Source organism: Chiloscyllium plagiosum, unplaced genomic scaffold, assembly GCF_037043375.1.
Source record: "Chiloscyllium plagiosum isolate Xiang-an unplaced genomic scaffold, Cpla_swu_hap1 HiC_scaffold_53X, whole genome shotgun sequence".
NCBI classification, from domain to species: domain Eukaryota; kingdom Metazoa; phylum Chordata; class Chondrichthyes; order Orectolobiformes; family Hemiscylliidae; genus Chiloscyllium; species Chiloscyllium plagiosum.
Window position 1 is genome coordinate 26,308,745 of NW_028270191.1, and position 24,353 is coordinate 26,333,097.

Here is a 24,353-nt window from a genome sequence, read left to right on the forward strand (position 1 = left end):
AAACCAACAAATTCAGCCTTCTGTTTGTTATCCTATTCAGTAACATCTGTGGACATTAGGTGAGGACAACTTCAGGATCAGCTGCAAGGTTCCTCAAAACCAAATAGACATGCGCTAAAGTCAAATACATAGAATAGCCATTGGAGCAAATATTAAGAAATATCCCTGCATCTGTGGATCCATTTTGCAGCACAAATCTGTACTTTTGGGAAGAGTGAGTTAAGTATTTCTATACCACACTTAAACAGAACGCTTTACAAAACTTTCAAAAACTTAACATTTCCACCATTAGCATGACGAAGACACATGAATGGGTACGTAATTCCCAATCTCATCATGACAACTGTGTGGCAGTCCTTTTTTCCCTACAAAGGGCATAGCTTCAGAAAATGTTGAAAAACTTACATGAGTCTGCCGAAGTTCCTGGAATAATTGATTTTCCCGCATCAAGAGACAGTTCATAATATTCACTAGTTCTAATGGCTGCTGATCAAATGTTTTCTGAAACATAAAACATTAATTGAAGTATTATTTTTGTGACTTTTGATCAAATAGCTGATAGTCTATCCTAGAAAATGCAGTAACGCAAAACAGCCAATGAGCATCTTCAATAAATAGGCATGTCAACATTTCTGGTTCAGAGTGGGGCAACTGCTGAATACTCTCAATGCACTTCCACTGCTTGCACAGTATCGTATGTTAGATATCAGCCAACTATCCTTGCCATTATTTATCTTGATGCATCAGATGTATTCAGGTCAATTAGCATCAGAGGACAGCATTAACTGGAACAAACAAAAGACTAATCTACTAGTACATAACCAGTGGTGACTAGTCATTGTCAGTTTCTATGCCTACAAATCAGAGCCAAATCTTGACAAGTATTAAAGTGATAGGGCAAAAATTCGTGCTTTCGATGCTCCACTGCCCAGTCAACATGCCCTAGGCAGCACTTCAGACATTGTTCGTAGATTGGATGCCCACCCTCTTCAATGAAAATGTGGAATCTCAGAGAAACATTAACTGAACCACTTGAAGACATTAAAAGGCAAACACAGTCAAGTATTCTATACTATTCATTATACTATAACAGATCATTCAAATCATGTTAAAATACAAATTAAGCACTTTCCCACTTGTTTTTTAAAGCATACCTTGAGAGCAACAGCATATTCATTGAGCTTGCGTGTCACTGGATAGGACATACGACTTGACACTTTCTGTAATTCAGATACCATTGTTTCCAAGAGATTTCGAGCAAGACTTTCATTAGCAGGGTTTATGTGAATGGAACTCCTTAAAAAGACAGGAGACAAATTGAAACATTTTATTTGGAAAACAAAAGGAAAGCTGACAAGTCAATGTGGGACATCAACATTGCTAATAAACATCCTGTACTAATGCCTCATGTTAAAATGCATGCACACAGACAGATGTGCAAGTTGCACAAGTCAAACCAGCCAAAAAACAGACTTGATGCAAAACAGTGATCAGAGAAATAAAGTGAAACACAAGGTAGTATGCACTCATTATGGACAGAATCTCAGCTCCTGTGGCAAACCAAATGTCATGAAATTTGTTCTCTTTGTTGGTGAACATTGGGCACAGGTTAAAAGTGTTGGACAGAATATAATGGCAATGGAATGCTGCCAGGTTGTAACTATGTTTACTACTGCCAGTCCTCTGTTAACAAGGATGGTCTTTATCATTACAGACAGCCTTATTCAACTGCCATTTCAACCCTGACCACAGTCATTTCCTGTTGCTGCTCTCTTTCAGAGTTTTAAAAGATACATCAACCAACACTTAAAGAGTGGGTGTGTTGGTGTTAACTCCCAACAGAAGCAGTGGGGATTATAATAATGCATCTATTTAAAAGCTGTGAAATTGTTACTTGATTAATAGACTTCTGAAGTCATTTCGTTTGCTTAGAACCACAACAGGAGAGCAGTCGCGAATGTTATTACTCCATTGACTGACCATGGCTGCTGTTCTATCCATTCAGCAAGGTAGTGCCGGACCTCAATGGGGAATCGCTGTGCATACAATGCCTGGAACTGAGGAAGGAACTGTTGCAATTTCACTATCTCACTCCAGAAAGCCATCCTTTGCCCTTAAGTACCTGAAAAAAAAGCAGATCATATTCTAAGGATAGGTTTTAAAAGCAATCTGCTTCAGAACAAGTTGATCTATACATAACACTCAGACACTTGCATTACCTAGTTTTTGAACTTTGCAAACTTAATAGCAGCTCAGAACTTAGGCTATCATGGAACTTGATCTATGCAGCAGTGATTTTGTTCAGCAAGTAGTTAAGCCACAGGAGATTGACCTCTAGCCTGTACTAAATGAGTGTAAATTAGTTAGAGCTTTTCCAACTCCTCTTCGTACCCTTTGGTTTAAAAATAAGAAAAAAATTCGCCTGAGTTTCAAATTTTAAAAAGGTAAATCAACTGATTGTTGGAGGCATTGAGTGAAACTTGAAAGGGTTCAGAAAAGGTTTACAAGGAGGTTGCCAGGGTTGGAGGGTTTGAGCTACAGGGAGAGGCTGAATAGGCTGGAGCTGTTTTCCCTGAAGGGTTGGAGGCTGAGGGGTGACCTTATAGAGGTTTATAAATTCATGAGGGGCATGGATAGGATAAACAGACAAGGTCTTTTCCTTGGGGTGCGAGAGTCCAGAACGAGAGGGCATAGGTTTAGGGTGAGAGGGGAAAGATATAAAAGGGACCCAAGAGGCAACTTTTTCACGCAGAGGGTGGTGCATGTATGGAATGAGCTGCCAGAGGAAGTGGTGGAGGCAGATACAATTGCAACATTTAAAAAGTATCTGATGGGTATATGAATAGGAAGGGTTTGGAGGGATATGGGCTGGTAGGTGGGACTAGGTAAGGTTGGGATATCTGGTCGGCATGGACGAGTTGGACTGAAGGGACTGTTTCCATGCTGTACCTCTCTAAGACTTTCCGACTATGAGAAGGGGGATGCACCAGGAAAAAGTTGTTCTCCAAACTTTTTATTGTAATTAAAAAGGCTTAAAGCCTAGTTATGTTCCAAGGACAGAGCTCTACGTATTAACAAGTGCTTGCTGGAAGCTACATAAAGGAAACCATATAATGAGCTTGACCTTAAAATTGTTTGAGTAATTATTGGCACACTCCGATTTGTTCAACTAATATTGTCCAATCACAGTATCCAACATTAGATGTGATCTTATGCTTTGAGCATTGCAAACATAGCTGTTTGAGTAAGAATAAACTGGAATAGGCTATTCCATCTCTCTAGCTTGAGCCATCAAAACATGATCATGGCTGATCCAACTGTGGCCTCAACTCTGTTAAAATCCTCAACTTGTATCCATCTTTTGTAAAGGCAGTCCCCAGGTTCCGTCTGGAGTCTGTTCACAAGTCAACTTGTACACAAGTCAGAACATAATATAGGACAGTGGAAAGCAGCCGTACCCAAACATGGGAAATGCTCATATAGAACATAGAACATAGAAGAATACAGCGCAGTACAGGCCCTTCGGCCCTCAATGTTGCGCCGATCCAAGCCCACCTAACCTACACTAGCCCACTATCCTCCATATGCCTATCCAATGCCCGCTTAAATGCCCATAATGAGGGAGAGTCCACCACTGCTACTGGCAGGGCATTCCATGAACTCACGACTCGCTGAGTAAAGAACCTACCCCTAACATCAGTCCTATACCTACCCCCCCTTAATTTAAAGCTATGCCCCCTTGTAATAGCTGACTCCATACGTGGAAAAAGATTCTCACTGTCGATCCTATCTAAACCCCTAATCATCTTGTACACCTCTATCAAGTCACCCCTAAACCTTCTTTTCTCCAATGAAAACAACCTCAAGTGCCTCAGCCTTTCCTCATACGATCTTCCTTCCATACCAGGCAACATCCTGGTAAACCTCCTCTGCACCCATTCCAGTGCCTCCACATCCTTCCTATAATATGGCGACCAAAACTGCACACAATACTCCAGATGCGGCCGCACCAGAGTCTTATACAACTGCAACATGACCTCAGTACTCCGGAACTCAATTCCTCTACCAATAAAAGCCAGTACGCCATATGCCTTCTTCACCGCACTATTTACCTGGGTGGCAACTTTCAAAGATCTGTGTACATGGACACCAAGATCCCTCTGCTCATCCACACTACCAAGTATCCGACCGTTAGCCCAGTACCCCATTTTTTTATTACTCTTACCAAAGTGAATCACCTCACACTTAGCTACATTGAACTCCATTTGCCACCTTTCTGCCCAGTTCTGCAGCTTATCTATATCCCGTTGTAACCTGCCATATCCTTCCTCACTGTCTACAACTCCTCCGACCTTCGTATCATCCGCAAACTTGCTCACCCAACCTTCTAACCCCTCCTCCAGGTCATTTATAAAAATGACAAACAGCAATGGTCCCAAAACAGATCCTTGCGGAACACCGCTAGTGACAGCACTCCAAGATGAACCTTTGCCATCAACTACTACCCTCTGTCTTCTTCCAGCCAGCCAACTCCTAATCCAAACCTCCAACTCACCCTCAATGCCATACCTCCATATTTTTTGCAGTAGTCTACCATGGGGAACCTTATCAAACGCCTTACTAAAATCCATATACACCACATCTACCGCTTTCCCCTCGTCCACCTCCTTAGTCACCTTCTCAAAGAATTCAATAAGGTTTGTGAGGCACGACCTGCCCTTCACAAAACCATGCTGACTATCCTTGATCACATTATTCCTATCCAGATGTTCATAAATCCTATCCCTTACAATTCTCTCTAAGATTTTGCCCACAACAGAAGTATGTTGGGTCTTTAAAAGAGCAAGAGCATGTTCAAAAGTACAAGTTCGAAGTTGGACGCTCATTATTTGGGGACCCCTTGTACTGAGAAAACCAACAATCTACTGCTCATAACATTTATGAGCTTTTTGTTCGGAGAGTTGATGCATGGCAATATTCAATTTTGCCCAACAATACAGGAGTGATATATTGCTAGATTTCCAATAAGTCATTCAAGCAAGTTCAGGGGTTACTGAAGAGCAATTCAGGAGGTTACAGGCAATACATGGGAGAAGGAGAAACAGACATATGTAGACTCCATGTTACAAGTGTATAAGTAGCTGTACTATTGGGAAGACAGTTGAACTACACAGGTTCTGTGCAAGGGACTCTGCGGAGTCAAGAGCAGTTGGATGGCTATGTGCTGTCTGAACTCAGAAGAGATCAAAAGCAAGACATTCTTCCTAAGTTCAACGCCCTCTTGCGAAACGGCAACAAACCTTTCGAATTGCCTATCTAATCACTTCCCAGAAGGTAGGCGAGTAGTAAGATGCACAAATTATGCATATCAGTCTGACTTGTCTTGTGTATTCAAGTGAAGCTCCAGCACATTCAATTCCAAGTATTACTGATATTTTCCTTCTGGATTGTTGTACTGGCTTAATAACTATGGTGGCCTACATACCAGTACACCCAAATCCCTACATACTGCAAAGTTTTGCAATCTCTCCATTTAAACATGCTGTTTTTCTTACTCTTCCTGCCAAAATGGAATTTGTGTTTTCCCACATTATACTCCATCTGCCAAATTTCTGGATGACTATTCAATCTATTTCCTTTTGTGAAGAGGGCTCGAGGGAGCTTCAATTTATTGTCATATGAATAGTCATCAGCAGACTTAGCAACCATATACTTGGTTCCCTTCATCCACATCATAGATAATAGCTTATACCTTTCTTCAGCAGTTGAAAGCCCAGCACAGATTCCTGTTATTCTCACCATGCCAAACTACAAATGATTCATTTATGCCTTTTCTTTCTTTCCTGTTAGGTAATTGACCTTCCATCCATACCAACAGAGTCAGAGCTGTACAGCATGGAAACAGATCCTTTGGTCCAACTCATCCATGCCGACCAGATATCCTAAATTAATCTGGTCTCATTTGCCAGCATTGACCCGTATCCCTCAACTTTTCCGGTTCATATATATTCTGTCCTCCCTTTCACCTCTTTATTCACAATTACTCTGCGAGGTTATTTCTATCCTCTACAATGAAGACAGACAAACTCTGTTCAGTTCATCTGCTATTTCCTCATTTACTAGTATTAATTCACCAAACCTTCCCTATTCTTCCTTGTCAAATACCTCAAACCTGCTTTTCGATTTCTGACCAGCTTTCACTCAAAATCAAAGAATAATGAAGATTTGAAAAAAAATCTATCAATCTTCTGACCTGATACTAGTCTTTGCTAAATTGTACACTTTCTTTCAATTTGTTATTACTTTCAACTTCCTGAGTTAACCATAAAGTGTCTTTCCCCAAGAGTCTTGTATTCACATTAGAATGATTCCTTATTGAGTGTTAGGAACTCCCTCTATTGACTTACCCCTTAGCCTAAATTTCTCAGTTTGCTTTGGCAGGTTCTGTTTTCATACTATTATTTAAGTTTTTCAATGGGCCGAGAATTGGCAGATGGAGTTTAATTTAGATAAATAGGTGGTGTTGCATCTTGGAAAGGCAAATCAGGGTGGGACTTATACACTTAATGATAACATCCTGGGGATTGTTGCTGAACAAAGAGACCTTGGAGTGCAGGTTCATAGCTCCTTGAAAGTGGAATCACAGGTAGATAGGATAGTGAAGGCAGCATTTGGTATGCTTTCCTTTATTAGTCAGAGTACTGAATATAGGAGTTGGGAGGTTATGTTGCAGCTGTACAGGACATTGGTTAGGCCACTTTTGGAATTCTGCATTCAATTCTGGTCTTCTTGCCATAGGAAAGATGCTGTGAAACTTGAAAGGATTCAGAAAAGATTTACAAGGATGATGCCAGGGTTGGATGGTTTGAGCTATAGGGTGAGGCTGATTAGCCTAGGACTATATTCTCTAGAATGTCGGAGGCGGAGGGGTGACCTTATAGAAATTTATAAAATCATGAGGAACATAGATACAGTGAATAGCCAGGGTCTTTCCCCACTAGAGTGTGGAAGTCCAAAACTAGAGGACATTGGTTTAGGGCGAGGGGGCAAGATTTAAAAGGGACCTAAGGGACAATGTTTTCCATACAGAAGATGGTGTGTGTATGGAATGAGCTGCCAGAGGAAGTAGTGGAGGTTGGTACAATTGCAACATTTAAAAGACATCTGGACGGGTATATGAATAGGAAGGGTTGAGAGAGACAGAGGCCAAATGGGACTTGATTAATTTAGGAGATCTGATCAGCATGAATGAGTTGGACTGAAGGGCCTGTTTCCATGCTGTACAGCTTTATGACTCTAAACACTCATCTTAGATCCACAGTTCTCTCCCTCAAACTGAATATTAAGTTCAAACAGGTCACGATCACTGCTATCTATGGGCACATTTACTGTGAGCTCATGAACTGATTTTGTTTCATTGCACATTCCCAGAGAGCAGGCTTTTCTAGAAAGCAGGCTTTCTGGTAATGTGCTGCTCAAAAGAAACTATCCTGAAAGCACTATGAATTTCAGGGCAATCTTTGTTAACTCGGCTCATCAGGTCTATATGGAAATTAAAACCACCATGATTATCATGCATCTTTATCATAAGTCCTCACTATTTCGGTTTACCCCATTGCACAATATGGTTACTAATCAATGGGATCTATAAACTACTCCAAGCAACTTCCTACCTTTATTTCTGTTCTCCGTCTGAATCAAACTGATTCAATATCTTGGTTCTCTCTCTCTTACATAAATCTTAATTAACAGTAGCCACATCTCTACTGCCAATCAGAGCAAAAACATTTATTTCTATTTGGGCTGTTAAATTGGTTTCGTTATGAATGTTCCATGCATTTATATGTGCTCCCACATTGCTATTTTCATAGCATTTCGCCTTTACTCCTGCTGCACTCACCAGTACAGATGATCTGTCCCATCCTATGTTCAAATCATCATTTCCCTTCAAATATTACCTTACTTCCTTGCCTTCTCTCTTTAAATCACATCTTCCCTCATTTGATCCCTTGCTCTCATTAATTTAGCTCCCAATATAACATCGGTGAGGTTGCACTGCATCAGATGCTGTGGTAGTTTTCGAATCCATGTTCCCAAAGCAATAGCCTGGGCCTCCGGATTACTAGTCCAGCGGCATTACCACTACACCAATGTCCCTAGACCAAAAGGCCATAAGGAATAGGAATAGGCTGCTTATATCCCCTATATTCTGCTCTGCAGCTCAACAGGATCATGGCTGATCCGACATTCTTCCCCTTTCCCCATTGATTCCCCAACTGATCAAGAATCTCAGCCTTAAGTATGCATAAGCATTCTGTCAACTTTTACTTTAACCCCTGTTTCCATGCCCTGTATAACCAAGTACATCTTCATTTCTATGCTCAAATTTCTCCTGCAATAAAAGGAAAGTATTCTATTTGCCTTAATTACTTGCATACTAACTTGCTGTGATTCATGCACTGAACACCCAGATCTTCCTGCATTTTAGAATTCATTAGCCATTCTCCATTTAAACAAGTTTATTTTTCCCCTTTCTGCCAAAGTGAACAACTTCACATTTCTATTCATTACACTCCACCTGCCATGTTTTAGTTCCATTTCAAAAAATAATGCTCTGAAAACTAGTCAATTCAGTTGGACTTAATAGTTTCAGTTTTGAGTAAATTGCAAATTTAGGTCAAGTGATTCATTGTGTAAGCTTCTGTGCTAACTTTGTACTAGGAATTCCTCTCTTCCGCACTGCCTCCTCCCCCATTTCAAATGGGCAATTGGCTTGAAAAGTTTGGCCTCTAGCTTGCTTCCACGGAGTTTGATAACAGCTGCAGTGTATTTAAGGCTTTAGCTTCCCAATTACGTGGAATACTGTGGTGATGGAGAAATAGATCTCTGTGCCAAGATGGCCAATATTCCTTCATTTTGATTACTTGCAGGTATTACTACAGAAGGAGCACAAAAAGAGGACCTCTCAGGTCACACTCTCAGCTACCTGGAGAGGTCTAACTTGGGATCCATGTGCTAGAATGCAGATGCTGATGGGGAGATAGAGAATGCTTATACAATTGGCTCAGCTGCAAGTATTTCCTTCATCTAAATCAAGTGGTTTTGCGAGGTTCTACATGAGACAAGTTTAAATCAATTCTACTGAAGTGGGACTTCTGCGTGCCTCTGCCACAGCTGCATTTTCATTCTTAAACCAACTGTCACTATCACGTGGGGGCTTAAAAATTAGGTGGACAAGTAGGTCAGACAGAAGCAATGCATTAGTAGTATTAATAGTATCATTAAACCATAAGATTAATTATCTCAGCTCCAGTACATCCTGAGGAACTCCTGCAGCAATTTCTATTAAAATTTATTTTTTCAAACCTATTTTTCAAAGCAACCTGTTCAGAGATGTTACTATATACCTCTGGAGCAGACAGGACTTGAACCCAAGTCACTTGCTCCAGAGATAGGGACACTATCACTGTGCCACAAGAGGGTCCCAGTCCCTCAAGACAATGTCCTTGGCCTAATCATCAACTACTTCAATGATTTACAGAGAGACAATGGCAGAGTGATATTATAAGTAGATTATTAATCTGGAGACTCAGGTAATGTTCTAGGGACCTAGCTTCAAACCCTGCAGATGGTGGAATTTGGATTAATTTTTTTAAAATCTGGAATTAAGAGTCGAATGGTGACCATGACCCTGTTGCTGATTGTCAGGGAAATCTGGTTCACAAATGTCCTTTAGAGAAGGAAGCTGCCATCATTACATGGTCTGGCCTACACATGGCTCCAAGCTGTCAGCGATAAATTAGGGTGGCTCAGTGGTTAGCACTGCTGCCTCACAGTGCCAGGGTCCCGAGTTTGATTCCAGCCTCAGGCGACTGTCTGTGTGGAGTTTGCACATTCTCCCAGAGTCTGCTTGTGTTTTCTCCAGGTGCTCTGGTTTCCTCCCACAGTCCAAAGACGTGCAGGTTAGGGTGGATTGGCTGTGAGAAATGTAGGGTTGGGAGATAGGGTGGAAGTGGGTGATGATTGCACAATTCAGCACCATTCAGGACTTCAGGTACCAAAGTAGTCAATGTGTGTTCCCACAGTTTAAGCGGAGTGCAGTCAAGGAAGGAACAGGGGACCAGTCAGAAAAGGAAGGCAGGCTGATTGTCAGGAAAGCTCCAGGATGTACCTCACTCAAAAACATTTTGTATATTGGAAAACACACAGTGATGCAGTCAGAACCCAGCTACACAGGGAGGGAGGAGAAAGAGGAAGACCAATCATGGTATTGAGATATCGTTATCATGGAGACAAGTTCTGGCAGCTCAATATTAAAGGGTGTAGAATGTTTAGCTAAGACAGGGAGAGGTGTAATTAAAAAGTGGCAGTGCAATCTTAAGAGTCAATTGCTGCAAATAAAGTAGTATGATATTTTAGAAAAGTCCCTCAACGGAGGTCATTTGGATACAACTCAAGGGTTAAAAAAAAGAGGGGCAATTAAATTGCTGTGAGAGAGTACTACAACTCTCTCAGTCAGGGAGGAATAGAAGGACAGATATGTAAATAAGTCTCAAAGAAGTGTAAAAATAATGGGAGTTGGGGATTTCATTTTATTTCCAGTGTCCACAGGAAAAGGGTGCCATTGGCTAAGACAGCATTTATTGCCCAAGACAGCATTTATTGCCCATCCCTATTGTAAAGTGTTAATTGTTTTGAGTCAACCATGTTGCTACAGGGTCTAGAGTCACATATAGACCAGACAAGATAAGCATGGCAAGTTCTCTTCCCTAAAAAAAAAGGACAGCAAATTACCTGGGGTTTTACAACAACCAAAAGTGCTTACATGGTCAGCATTAGACCAGCTTTTAATTGAATTCAAATTCAACCATCTGCCGTAATGGGATTTGAATCTATGTCCTCAGAGCATTAGCCCAGGGGTCTGGATTGCTAGTCCAGTAGCAATGCCTTACTGCCTCCCCAATACCACTTCCCCAATATTAACTGGGATAGACAAAGTGTGAAAGGCTTACGGGGGTTGGAATACTTGAAAACATATCAAGGAGAGCTTTGTTAAGTCAGCACATTAAAAAGTCCTACAAGGGAGGGGGTGGTGCTGGACCCAATTTTAAGGAATGAAGCTAGGCAAGTGGTAGAAATGTCAGTGTGGTACATTTCAGAAATCATGATCATAACTCAGCAATATTTAAAAAAGGTAGTCATAGAAAAGGATAAATAGAATCAGAAATAAAGTTTCTGAATTGGGAGAAGGCCAAATTTAATACAAGACAAAAACAGGATCGAGTCAAAGTGAAGTGGGAGCAGCTACTTGCAAAAACTCTGCAGAGCAGTGGGCAAGGCCAGCATGTTTTGCCCATCCCTAATTGCCCAGAGAGCAGTCAAGTGTGCCAGTGGGTCTGGAGTCACATGTAGATCAGACCAGGTAAGGATGGTAGTTTCCTTCCCTAAAGGACATTATTAGTGAACCAGATTTTTCCAACAATAGATAATGGTTTCATGGTTACCATTAGACCCATAGTTCCAGATTCTTTTTATTGAATTCAAAATTTTACCACCTAACATGGCAGGATTAGAACCCAGGTCCCCAAAACATTAGCTGAACTTCTGGACTAATATTCTAGCGATAATACTACTGGGCCATTGCCTTCCCATTAATCATTAATTAATCTAGTCTGCTTGAAGTGGAATAGATGGGGTGATGGTCAAAGGTTGTTTCTGTGACTGGAAGCTAGCATCCAGAGCTGTAACACATTTTGGTGCTTGGTCCTTTTCTATCTGCACTATAAATTAATGATCTAGATGCAAATATAGGAGATTTGATCAGTAAGTTCACAGAGGCAGAACAATTAGTGATATGATAAATAGGCAAGGAAGAAAGTCTTAGACTACAGGATGATATACATTGGCTGAACAGTGGCTGATGGAATACTTAACCTTTATTAGTCAAGGCATCAAATACAAGAGCAGGGGTGTTGTATAACTCCATCATGTTAGTTAGGCTACAGCTGGAGTACGTGTTGCTCTGGTTTTTACATTATAGAAAGTATACAATTATGCTGGAGGGGGCAGTAGAGGAGATTCTTGAGAATGTTGCTTAGGTGGGAGAAATTCAACTACAAAGGGAGGCTGAATATCTGTGGTCAGAAGGCCGAATTGGGGGTGGGGGTGGGGGTCCTGACTGAGTTGTACGACATTGAGGGGGGCATGGATCCGGCAGACATGAAGAACCTTTTTCCCCCTTAGAGGAGGTCAATTACGGGGGAACACAGATTTACGCAAGTTTTTGTCCCCCCATCCTGAGTGTGGTGGTTGTCTGGAACTGACTACCTGAAAAGGGCTGAGAAGGTGGGAAACATTGAAATACTTCCTAAATGTTGTAATGTTCCCTTGAAATGCTAGAGCATACAAGGCTACAGGCCAAGTGCTGGAAAATGGGGAAAAAAGGTAGATAGGAGCTTTATGGCCAAAGGATCACTTTCTGCACGGAAAAACTCCATGGCTATGTCCAAATGCAGCATGATCTGGACAATATGCAGTCTTAAGCTGACAAGTGGCAAGTAACATTCATGCAAGTACCAGGCAATGACTGTCTCCAACAAGAGACAGAGGATCAAAACATCTCCCCTTGACATTTAATGGTGTTACCATCACCAAATTCCCCATCATCAACATCCTTGAGGTTACCATTGACTAGAAACTGAACTAGACTCAGCCATATCAATAATCTGACTACAAGAGTAGGTCAGAGGCTGAGAATCCTGCAGTGAGTAACTCACCTCATGAATTTCCTCCATCCCCAAAGTCTTTCTACCATCTACAAGACAAGTCAGGAGTGTGTGATGGGCTGGTCCCCACTTAACTGAATGATTGCAGCTCCAAAATCTCAAACAGCTTGACATCATCCAGGATAGAGCATCCTGCATGACTGGCACTAAATGCACAAACATTTGTTGCCTCCCCCCACAGACGCACAATGGCAGTGGTGTGCACCAGCAACAAGACATACTGCAGAAATTCACCAAGGCTCTTCAGACAGTACCTTCTAAAACTTACAAACACTACCATCTAGAAGGGCAGCAGATACATAAGAACAGCAACGCTTGCAAGTTTCCCTCTAAAATACTTACCAATCTGACTTGGAAATATCATTCCTGCACGATCACTGGGTCAAAATCCTCTTTCCCTAACAGCACAGTTGATGTCCCTAAATCACATGGACTACAGCAGTTCAAAGCGGCAGCTCAGCACCACTTTCAAGGGCCAATTAGGGATGGGCAATAAAACAATGATCCAATCAGTGACACCCATATCTCATGAATTAATAAAAATACTTGATTTTAAGGTCTTCAGGGATAAAGTGGTAAATTAAAGGTGTTTGTGAATCAGTATGTTTAAATTGAATTATAGACTTTGCAGTAGCTCATTGATGCTTTTAGAAATGGGATACATGTTGGAACTTTAAAAACAATCTTGTTTTAATGCTATTTTTAGATGCAGTTATATTCATATGGAGGCATGTGTAGGGTGATGCAAGGGTGACTGATACCTGCATTCTTTTTTCATGAATTTGGTGCATGCATGTACCATCCCAAAGAGAACGATCATGACATGGGACACAGGCATCACCACTTTGGCTGCAATTTGTGGAAAGGTTAAGTTCTTCCTTCCAGCTGGGAGGCTTCGGAATGTTAAAGTTTACAGAACATGGAAGAACAGCATAGGAACAGGCCCTTTGGCCCACCATGTCCACACTGACTATGATGCTATTCTAAAGTAATCCCATCTGCCTGCACATGGTCCGTATCCCTCTATTCCCTGCCTATCTAAATGCCTCTTAAAACATTGCTGTCTTATCTGCTTTCACCACCTTCACTGCCAGCATGTTCCAGGCAACTACCACCCTGGTGTTAGAAAACAAAACCTGCCTCGCACATCTCCTTCAAACTTTCCACTTTTCACCTTAAACCTATGCCACCTAGTATTTCTCAAGGCAGAAATGTTGTTAAAACGTGCTCTCAACTATCCATGCCTCAATTTTATATCAGGTCACCTCTCAGCATCCAATGCTGCAGCAAAACATTCCAGGTTTGCCCAACCGCTCCTTATAGCTAATAAGCTCCAATCCAGGCTACATCCTGGTAAACCTCTTTTGCACCCTCTCCAAAGCCATCTCCTTATAATGTGGTGACCAGAACGGCACACAATATTCCAAATGTGACCTAAAGTCTTATATAACTGCAACATGACTTACCAACTTTTATATTCAATGCCCTGACCAATGAAGGCAAGCATGCCATACACCTTCCTTACCACCTTATCCACTTGTGTTGCCATTTTCAGGGAGCTAGGCACTTGCTCCCTCCAAGATCCCTCTGTATATCAATGTTGTCAAGGGTCCTGCCATTTACTGTATACCTTCCTCTTGCATTTGACCTCTCAAAATACATCACCTCACACTTGTCTGGATTAAAGTCCATCTACCATTTCTTCACCCAACTTTCCAACTGATCTATATCCTGCTGTGTCCTTGTATAACGACTCCACCAATTTTCAGAGTTAACATTTTGAGTCTGGTGACCCTTCTTCAGGACTGACCTACTCTGAAGGGCGAGTGGACCAGAAACGTTAACTGCTTTTTAACAGACTCTGCCAGACCTGCTGAGTTTTTCCAGCGACTTTTTGTTTCTGATTTCTAGCATTGACAGTTGTTTTTTTTTGTCCACTAAATGTCATGCCCTCTGCAAACTTACTCATCAGACCAACTATATTTTCATCCAAATCATTAATATATATTACAAAGAGAGGTCCCAGCACTGATCCTTCTTGACCACCACTGGTCACAGACGTCGAGTCAGCCAGAAAAACATCCCACCACAACTATCCTCTGCCTTCTACGTTAAAAATGTGAAAGCTAAAAAGAAAATGCCAGAATGCATTTCACAAGACATTTTAGTAGTTAGTCTTACATAACGATGAAAGGTAAAGTCACCATAGTCCCAGAGAACCATACAGTTGCTTTCTTCTTACAGGCATGACTGGTAGTGGTTTAACCGGAGGGTCACCCCACCTCAGGGGAGGAGAGAGGGGAGAAGCAGGGTACCCTCAGCTGTACAGGAACTGAATGCACACTGTTGGCATCAGGGTCAGTTAGCTGGTTAGCAATGCAGAACGATGCTAACAGTATGGGTTCAATACCTGTACCAATGGAGGTTACAATGAAGGACCGTTCTTCTGAACTGCTCCCTTCACCCACAGTGTGGTGACCCTCAAGTTAAACCACCACCAATTGTCTGTGCCAGCATTACCTTTTTTTTGGGGGGGGGGGGGGCAGCAGTGGTGGTAGGAGGACAAAGGATTCACCAGCTAACTCCATTGGCTAGGCAATCCTTAGGTATGTACTTGCAATTCATCTCATACAGAGTACAATTATTAGTACAGCAACTGTGTTTGTTTCTTTAACGGGGGCGGGGGGGGAGCTGAATCTGATTTGAAGATAGTCATAATCCCACAGTAAAGTCAGTGGAATTATATCTGATTTTAATATAATTCTCAATGAGGATTAGAAGATTAAAACATTGGAGTTTACCTACTTTGTGAACTTGAACTGTTTGTATGCTGGGTACCAGAGGACGGTTATTACCTTTGTTTTCAAACCTACCCTGAATCTTCCTAGCACTTCATCAATTAATCAAAATAGGGCTCATTGGATATTTTTTACACCCACTTTACGTAGCTATAGAGGTAGGTGTTAGTTTCAAATGTTGTCACCACTTTACCCAATAGAAATAAACAGCAACTTTGGTTATTGTGCACTTTCAAGAATGAAAATGATGTTGCAGACAACTGAAATACTTCTGAAAACCAGGTGTTAGATTTTATTCAGAAAATGTTAACTGCACCTGTTTCAGTATGACAGGGGCAACTTTCTGGAATTGCTATTACGGACTGCAGCTCAATCTGATGTACTGAGCCTGTGGTCTGTGATGCGCAATATTTACAGTAAACAGAAAGCATTTGCAAATATGTCGCATCTTTCATATCCTCAGGGTATTCGAGCACATTTCACAGCCAACAAGCTACCTTTCAAAAAGCTTTTGTGTAATCCACGATAGACACAGTTTGCACACAAAAAGGCTCCACAAACAGCAATAGAATGAGATTCTGCCTCAGGGTGTTTATTGAGCAGTGGTACATTTCCCTACTCATTGTCCAACAGTGCCACGGGATCTTTTAATTTTGGGAAGAAATACATTTGCTGTATATCCAGTTATATCAGGGAAGATAACATTGTCTTTGAAATATAACATTCACAGTACACTGTTCCAAATTTGTTAGGTTGACATTTCATTCTGTCCAAAGAGTTTTAGTTGATCACCTTAATAGCTCAGTTCGGGAGCCATTGAAAAGCAGTTCTGGGGTCACACATAGCTGGAAAAAGAGACAGGACAGACTCCACGTTAAGAGAGAGTGAGAACCGCAGATGCTGGAGATCAGAGTCGAGAGTATGGTGCTGGAAAAGCACAGCAGGTCAGGCAGCATCCGAGGAGCAGGAGAATTGATGTTTCGGGCATTAGCCCTTCATCAGGAATGGCAGACTCCATGTTAAGAGCATTGATTTTTTGCCTTCCTGCAGGGAAGGTGTCGAAAGCAGTTGGATGGTTTGGTGCTGTCAAAATAGAGATCTTTGGCCAACTTATCCTAGCCAATGCCTGCCTCATACTTTAGCTTTAAGTTCATGACCCTAGTTTCAAATTTAATTGTGTCAGTCTCCATCTTAATGAAGAATCAGGCAGCCCCGGAGTATCACGCAGGTAGCGAGTTCTGAGCATTTAAGTCCTGGCATTTATCTTGGAGCAGCGGAGTACCAGTATGGAGCAGAGCAGTGATGGCTGTTGGACTAGGGTATGGCACAGGCGGTTAGACCACGTGCAGAGGCCCTGCGCTGAGCTGCTACACTGTAATGTCTATTTGAAATTTCCTACTTTAATGTCAACCCTTTAACGTTGTCCTGCTTTTAAACTTATTTTTCAACTGTAAGGCAAGCAACTATTTTTATCATCTGTATCCAGGTACTTGCACCTGGCAGACTTTATAAAAGCTGTTCACTGTACTCCTACAATGGAGTACACGTGACAATAAAAAGGATATTGTATGTAGTACAAAATGTAAAATAATTCAGTAAGCAGTTATTGGAATTATTGAACAGTTAAGAACTGGAGCATGGACTCAGTAGTTCTGGGGAAGTACAAAGTGGGAGTTACATGTGGCATTGGCGACACTATCTTGAATACTGTGGGGAGTTTTGGTCTCCTTACTTAATGATGTGCTGTTCTGGAATGCACATTATAGGAGAGATATGATAATACTGGAGAGGGGGCAGAGGAGATTTACTGGGCTGGACTGCAGTGTTTCAGTCATGAACAGAAATTGGACAAACTGGGGTTGATTTCCTTACAGCAGAGGAGATTGAGGTGGAACATGACTGAATTGTATAAAAGAGGGACATTGACAGGAAGAAATTTTTCCCCTTAGTGGAGAGAACAATGACAAGGGGGAATGGATTGAATATTTGGGGCAGGAGGTTTAGAGGGCGATGAGAGGAAAAAAACATTTCACCCAAAGGATGGTGGGGGGGGGGGGGGGGAATCTGGAATTCACTGCCTGTAATAGTGGCAGAGGTAGAAACCTTCATCACATTTTAATGGTATTTAGATGCGCAGTTGCGATGTCAAGGCACACAAGACTATGGGCCAAGTGCTGGGAAATAGGATTAGAATAGTTAGGTGGTTGTTTCTGAAAAGCACAAACCAAAATGGGCCAAAGGGCCTTTTTCTGTGCTATATAATCTTGGTGTTTAACATAAGGAATGTTTGAGGACTCTGGGTCTATACTTGATAAAATTTATAAGGATGAGGGGGGTATTTAATTGAAATATACAGAATACTCTGGATGTAGGTTTGCTCACTGAGCTGGAAGGTTAGTTTCGTCACCATACTAGGTAACATCAGTGAGCCTCTGGATGAAGCACTGGTGGCATGGCCCGCTTTCTATTTATGTGTTTAGGTTTCCTTGCCATTTCCTGTTCTTTTTCTCAGGGGGTGGTAAATGGGATCCAAGTCAATGTGTTTGTTGATAGAGTTCCGGTTGGAATGTCATGCTTCAAGGAATTCTCGTGCATGTCTCAGTTTGGCTTGTCCTAGGATGGATGTCTTGTCCCAGCCGAAGTGGTGTCCTTCCTCATCTGTATGTAAGGATACTAGTGAGAGTGGGTCATATCTTTTTGTGGCTAGTTGATGTTCATGTATCCTGATGGCTAGTTTTCTGCCTGTTTGTCCAGTGTAGTGTTTGTTACAGTTCTTGCAGGGTATTTTGTAAATGACATTAGTTTTGCTTGTTGTCTGTATCGAGTCTTTCAAGTTCATTAGCTGCTGTTTTAGTGTCTTGGTGGGCTACCATGATGCCAAGAGGTTTGAGTACTCTGGCACACCAACACAATAAAAACAGCAGCAAATGAACTTGAAAGACCAAATACAGACAAGCAAAACTAATGTCATTTACAAAATACCTTGCAAGGACTGTAACAAACACTACATTGGACAAACAGGCAGAAAACTAGCCACCAGGATACATGAACATCAACTAGCCACAAAAACACATGACCCACTCTCACTAGTATCCTTATATATGGATGAGGAAGGACACCACTTTGATTGGGTCAAGACATCCATCTTAGGACAAGCCAAACAGAGACACACAAGAGAATTCCTAGAAGCATGGCATTCCAACTGGAACTCTATCAAAACACATTGACTTGGATCCCATTTACCACCCCCTGAGAAAAAGAACAGGAAATGACACCACAGAAAAATGACATCACCAACCCAAGGAAACACATATAGAAAGCAGGCCATGCCACCAGTGCTTCAACTGGAGACTCACTGATGATGTTACCTAATATGGTGACAAAATGTCAGAAAATGAACATTCCAGCTCAGCGAGCAAACCTACATTCAGAACCTCAAGCTGAGCTACACATCTTCTCAAAACTCACTGATACAGAGTGGATGTTGGGAAGATGCTTCCAATGGTAGGAGAGACGAGGACCTGAAAGTATAGCCTTAGAGTAAAGCCTTAGAATGGAGATAAGGAGAAACCTCTTCAGCCAGAGAGTGGGGAATCAATGGAATTCACTGCCACAGAGGACTGTGGAGACCAGGTCATTGAATATATTTAAGACTGAGATAGATAGGTTCTTGAGTATCAAGGGGATCAAGGGTTATGGGGAGAAAATGGGAGAATGGGGTTGAGAAACTTATCAGCCATGATTGAATGGCAGAGCAGACTCGATGGGCTGAATGGCCTAATTTCTGCTCCTATGTCTTATAGGTGGTGATTCAGAGGAGTTTTACTAGATTTATACCTGGAGTAAGCAAGTTGGCTGATGAGTAAAGGTTGGACCGTTACACATCACAGAATTCCAAGTTTCTGACCTGCTCTTGTAGCTGCAGTATTTATCTAATGTTCCTTTGTATAACTGGCCTATTTCAGTTACCACTCAACGATAACCTCCAGGATGTTGACAGTGGGGGATTCAGTGATGGTGACACCATTGAATGTCAAGAGGCAATAGTTAGATTCTCTCATGTTGGAGATGGTCATTCCCGAGCACTTACATGGAGAGAAGAGATGGGATCATGTGAGAGGAGATATGATAAATCAAAGGGACACAAATAGCATAGAGTAGGGTGGACTTGGGTAATGAACCAAGTGTGGTAGGAAGGGACAGGAGTACAAACTAAGGAGTGTAACAGGAGGCCAGAGATTACAACATTGCTAAAAAGATAAGGGCTCAAGACTCTGCATCTGAATGTATGCAACATTCATGAAAAATGAATAAACCGTTAGTCCAGATACATAATTATTTCTGAGCCGACAGCCATTATTAAAAATATCGATACAAGGTGACCAAGGCCAAGACCTGAATATTAAAAGATGTTTAGCACTTCCAAAAGACAAAGCTAGGAAAAGGTGGTGGGGTAGCTCCGTAATTTCAAAATATCCTTAATGCTGTACAGTAGTGAAAGATTACCTTACTTCAAGAGAACAAAGTTTAAAACAAGTTTAGGTAGATTGAAGAAATGACGACAGAATAGTCTATCGACCCTCCAACAGTAGCTTTTTTTTAAAATGGGATGTGGGCATTGCTGGCTGACCGGCATTTATTGCCTGTCCCTAGTCGCCCCCTTAAGGTGGTGGTGAACTGCCTTCTTGAACTGCTGCAGTCCACCTGCTTTGGGTTGACACACAATGCTATTAGGGAGAGAATTCCAGGGTTCTTACCTAGCGACAGTAAAGAAACAGCTATATATTTCTAAGAAGTCGAGAAAGCAAGTGGCTTGGAGGGGAACTTCCAGCAGGTAGTGTTCCCATGTATCTGCTGCCCTTGTCCTTCCAGATGGAAGCAATGTGGGTTTGGAAGGTGCTGTCTGAGCATCTTTGGTTAATTTCTGCAGTGTATCTTGTAAATAGTAGTACACACTGCTGCTGATGAGCATTGGTGGAGGAGAGAGTGGATGCTTGTGGATGCAATGCCAATCAAACGGGCTGCATTGTCCCTGGATGGTGTCAAGCTTCTTGAGTGTTGTTGGAGCTGCACCCATCCAGGCAAGTGGGTGGTATTCCATCACACTCCTGACTGGGGCTTGGCTTTTGGGGGGGGGGGTCAGGAAGGGAGTTCTTCGCTGCAGTATTCCTAGCCTCTGACCTGCTCTCGTAGCCACTATTTACTTGAGTCCGGTTCAGTTTCTGATCAATAATAACCGGCAAAATGTTGACAGTGGGGTCTCAGTGATGGTAGTACCATTGAATGGCAAGGGCCAGTGGTTAGATTGTCTCTTATTGATGATGGTCAGAGCCTGGTATGTATGTGGTGAGAATGTTAGTTGCCACTTATCAGCCCAAGCCTGGATATTGTCCAGATCTTGTTGCATTTGGACACGAACTGCTTCAGTATCTGAAGAGTCTATCTGAATAGTGCTAAACATCAGGCAATCATTGGTGGACATCCCCACTTCTGACCATATGATGGAGGGGAAGGTCATTGATGAAGCAGCTGAAGATGGTTGGGCCTGGAACACTACCCTGAGGAACTGCTGCAGAGATCTCCTGGAGCTGAGATGACTGACCAACAATGACAACCATCTTCCAATGTGGCAGGTATGACTAACCACCAAAGAGTTTGCCCCCAGTAGCAACTGATTCCAGTTTTGTTCAAGCTCAGTGATGCTACACTCAGTTGAATGCAGCCTTGATGTCAAGGGCTGTCCCTCTCCCCTCCCCTCTGGAATTCAGCTCTTGTGTCCATGCTTGAACCAAGGCTGTAATGAGGTCAGGAGCTGAGTGGCCCTGGCAGAATCCAAAGTGGGTGTCACTGAGCAGGTGCTGCTTGATAATACTGTTGATGACCCCTCCCATCACTTTACTGATGATCGAGAGTAGACCAATGGGACAGCAATTGGCCAGGTTAGATTTGTTCTGCTTTTTATGTATATGACATACTTAGGCAATTTTCCACATTGTGGGGTAGATGCCAGTGTTGTAACTGTATTGGAACAGCTTGGCTAAGGGAGCTACCCCAGCCGACCCATCGTCTCAGCCTGCTCCTGCCCCACATACCTTGATACTGTCCTATCCCCCCGGTCCAGAAACTCCCACCATACATTCAGGACACCACACACACCCTCCACCACCTCCAAGACTTCTATTTTCCCTGGGCCCCAATGCCTCATTCTTCACCATGGACATCCAGTCCCTATACACCTCCATCCGCCATGACCAGGGCCTCCAAGCCCTCCGTTTCTTCCTCTCCTAATGTCCCCACCAGTACCCTTCCATTGACACACTCATTCATTTGGCTGAACTGGTCCTCACCCTCCATTTCTCCTTCAAATCCTCCCACTTCCTCTAGACCAATGGGATAGCTATGGGCACCCGCATGGGCCCCAACTATGCCTGCCTTTTTGTCAACTACGTGGAACAGTCTATCTTCCATAGTTACACTGGCACCATTTCCCCACCTTTTCCTCCGCTACATTGATCACTGCATTGGCGCCACCTCGTGCTCCCACCAGGAGGTTGAACAGATGTCCTCCTTCTTTAAAGACCACAATTTCCCCTCCCACATGGTCAATGATGCCCTCCAGCGCATTCTCATCCACTTCTTGCACCTCGCCCTTAAACCCTACCCCTCTAACCGCAACAAGGACAGAACCCCCAACCCTCACCTTCCACCCCACCAACCTCTGGATACATTGCATCATCCTCCGCCATTTCTGCCACCTGCAAACCGACCCCATCACCAGAGATATTTTTCCCTCCCCACTCGTATCCACTTTCCATAAAGACCGTTCCCATCACGACTGCCCAACAACCCACCCTCCCCTCCCAGCACCTTCCCCTGCCAACGCAGGAATTGCAAAACCTGCGCCCACACCTCCCCCACCCCTCACCTCTGTACATGGCCCCAAAAGGAGCCTTCCACATCCAAAGTTTCACCTGTACTTTCACACGTCACTTACTATATCCGTTGCTCCCAGTGCAGTCTCCTCTACATTGGGGAGATAGGACGCCTACTCGCAGAGCGCTTCAGAGAGAACACCTCCGGGACACCTGCACCAACCAATCCCACTGTCTCGTGGTGGAACTCCCCCTCCCACACAGGTCCTGGGCCTCCTCCATCACCACTCCCTAACCACCCATGCCTGGAGGAAGAATGCATCATGACCCTCCAGCCTCAGGCATCAATGTAGATTTCACCAGTTTCCTCATTTCCCACCCCCCCATCCCTGTTCCAACCTTCCAGCTCAACACCACCCTCATGACCTGTCCATCTCCCTTCCCACCTATCCCCTCCACCCTCCTCTCTGACCTATCACCTTTACCCCCACTTCCATCTACCTATTGCACTCTCAGTTGCCCCCCCCTCCCATTTATCGCTCCACCCCCAAGACTACCAGCCTTATTCCTGATGAAGGGCTTTTGCCCGAAACGTCAATTCTCCTGCTCCTTGGATGCTGCCTGACCTGCTGTGCTTTTCCAGCACCACTCTTGACTCTGATCTCCAACATCTGCAGACCTCACTTTTGCCTAGGAGAGCAGCCAGTTTTGGAGCACAAGTCTTTAGTGTTATTGCCGGAATATTGCCAGGGTTCACAGCACTATTCAGTGCCTCTAACCATTTATTGATATCACCGAGTGAATCAAATTGGCGGAAGACTGGTATGTGTAATGCTGGGGACCACTGGAAGAGGCAGAGATGGATCATCCACTCTGCAATTCTGGCTGCAAAAGCTTCAGCCTTATTTTTCACACTGATGTGCTGGGCTCTTCCATCATTGAGGATGGGGGCATTTGTGGAGCCTCCTCCTCCTGTGAACTGTAATTGTCCACCACCATCCAGGACAGGGTGTGGCAGGACTGCAGGGCTTAAATTGGATCGGTTGGCTGTGGAAATTGCTTAACTCTATCATTTGCTGCTGATGCTGTTTGGCATGCAAGCAGTCCTGTTTGGTGGCTTTACCAGGTTGACACCTCATTTTCAGGTGTGTCTGGTGCTTTTCCTGGCATGCCCTCCTGCACTCTCCATTGAACCAGGGTTGATTCAGGGTTGATGGTAATGGTTGAGTGGGGGATATGCTGACCCATGAAGTTACAGATTGTGCTGGAATGCAATTTATGCTGTTGTCAATGGTCCACAGCACCTCATGGATGCCCAGTCTTGAGTTGCTAGATCTGTTCATAGTCTGTCCCATTAAGCTTAGTGAAAGCGCCACACAACATGACGGAAATTATTCCCAACGTGAAGACGGGATTTAGGACTGTGCGATGGTCGCTCTTATTGATACTATCATGGACAGATGCATCGGCAGCTGGCAGATCGATAAGGGGTTGGTAATTGTTAAGTATGTTTTTCCCTTGTTGGTTCCCTCACGTCCTGCCGCAGACCAGTCTCGCAGCTATATCCTTTAGGACCAGCTCGATCAGTGATACTGCTGCTGAGCCACTCTTGGTGGTAGACACTGAAATCCCCCACCCAGAGTACATTTTGTGCCTTGCCATCCTCAGTGCTTCCTTGCCCATATTTAATCTTAAAGCAGGAGACTTCCTGATGTCTGGAGCCAATATTGAGGACTCAGCAACTCCCTCCCAACTGTATCCCATTGTGCCAACCACCGCTGCTGGGTCTATCCGGTTGGTGGGACAGGACACACCCAGGGACGGTTATAAGGCATGGTCTGTAAGGTATGATTCAGAGAGTATGACTATGTTGGGCTGTTGCTTGACTCGTCTGTAAG

At 43.2% G+C, this 24,353-nt stretch overlaps 1 protein-coding gene across 2 annotated transcripts in view; it reads right to left on the reverse strand.

Moving 5' to 3' along the window:
• Positions 1 to 24,353, reverse strand: part of LOC122543209 (signal transducer and activator of transcription 5B-like) — a 118,742-nt gene that overhangs the window by 53,380 nt on the left and 41,009 nt on the right. For both annotated transcript variants that reach the window (XM_043681675.2, XM_043681674.2), the window contains exons 2-4: positions 1,981 to 2,122; positions 1,155 to 1,296; positions 406 to 501 (exon numbers count right to left, since the gene is read on the reverse strand). In XM_043681675.2, the coding sequence (XP_043537610.2) occupies positions 406 to 501; positions 1,155 to 1,296; positions 1,981 to 2,105 (363 nt within the window). In that variant the 5' untranslated portion in view covers positions 2,106 to 2,122. The remainder of the gene's footprint in view (positions 1 to 405; positions 502 to 1,154; positions 1,297 to 1,980; positions 2,123 to 24,353) is intronic.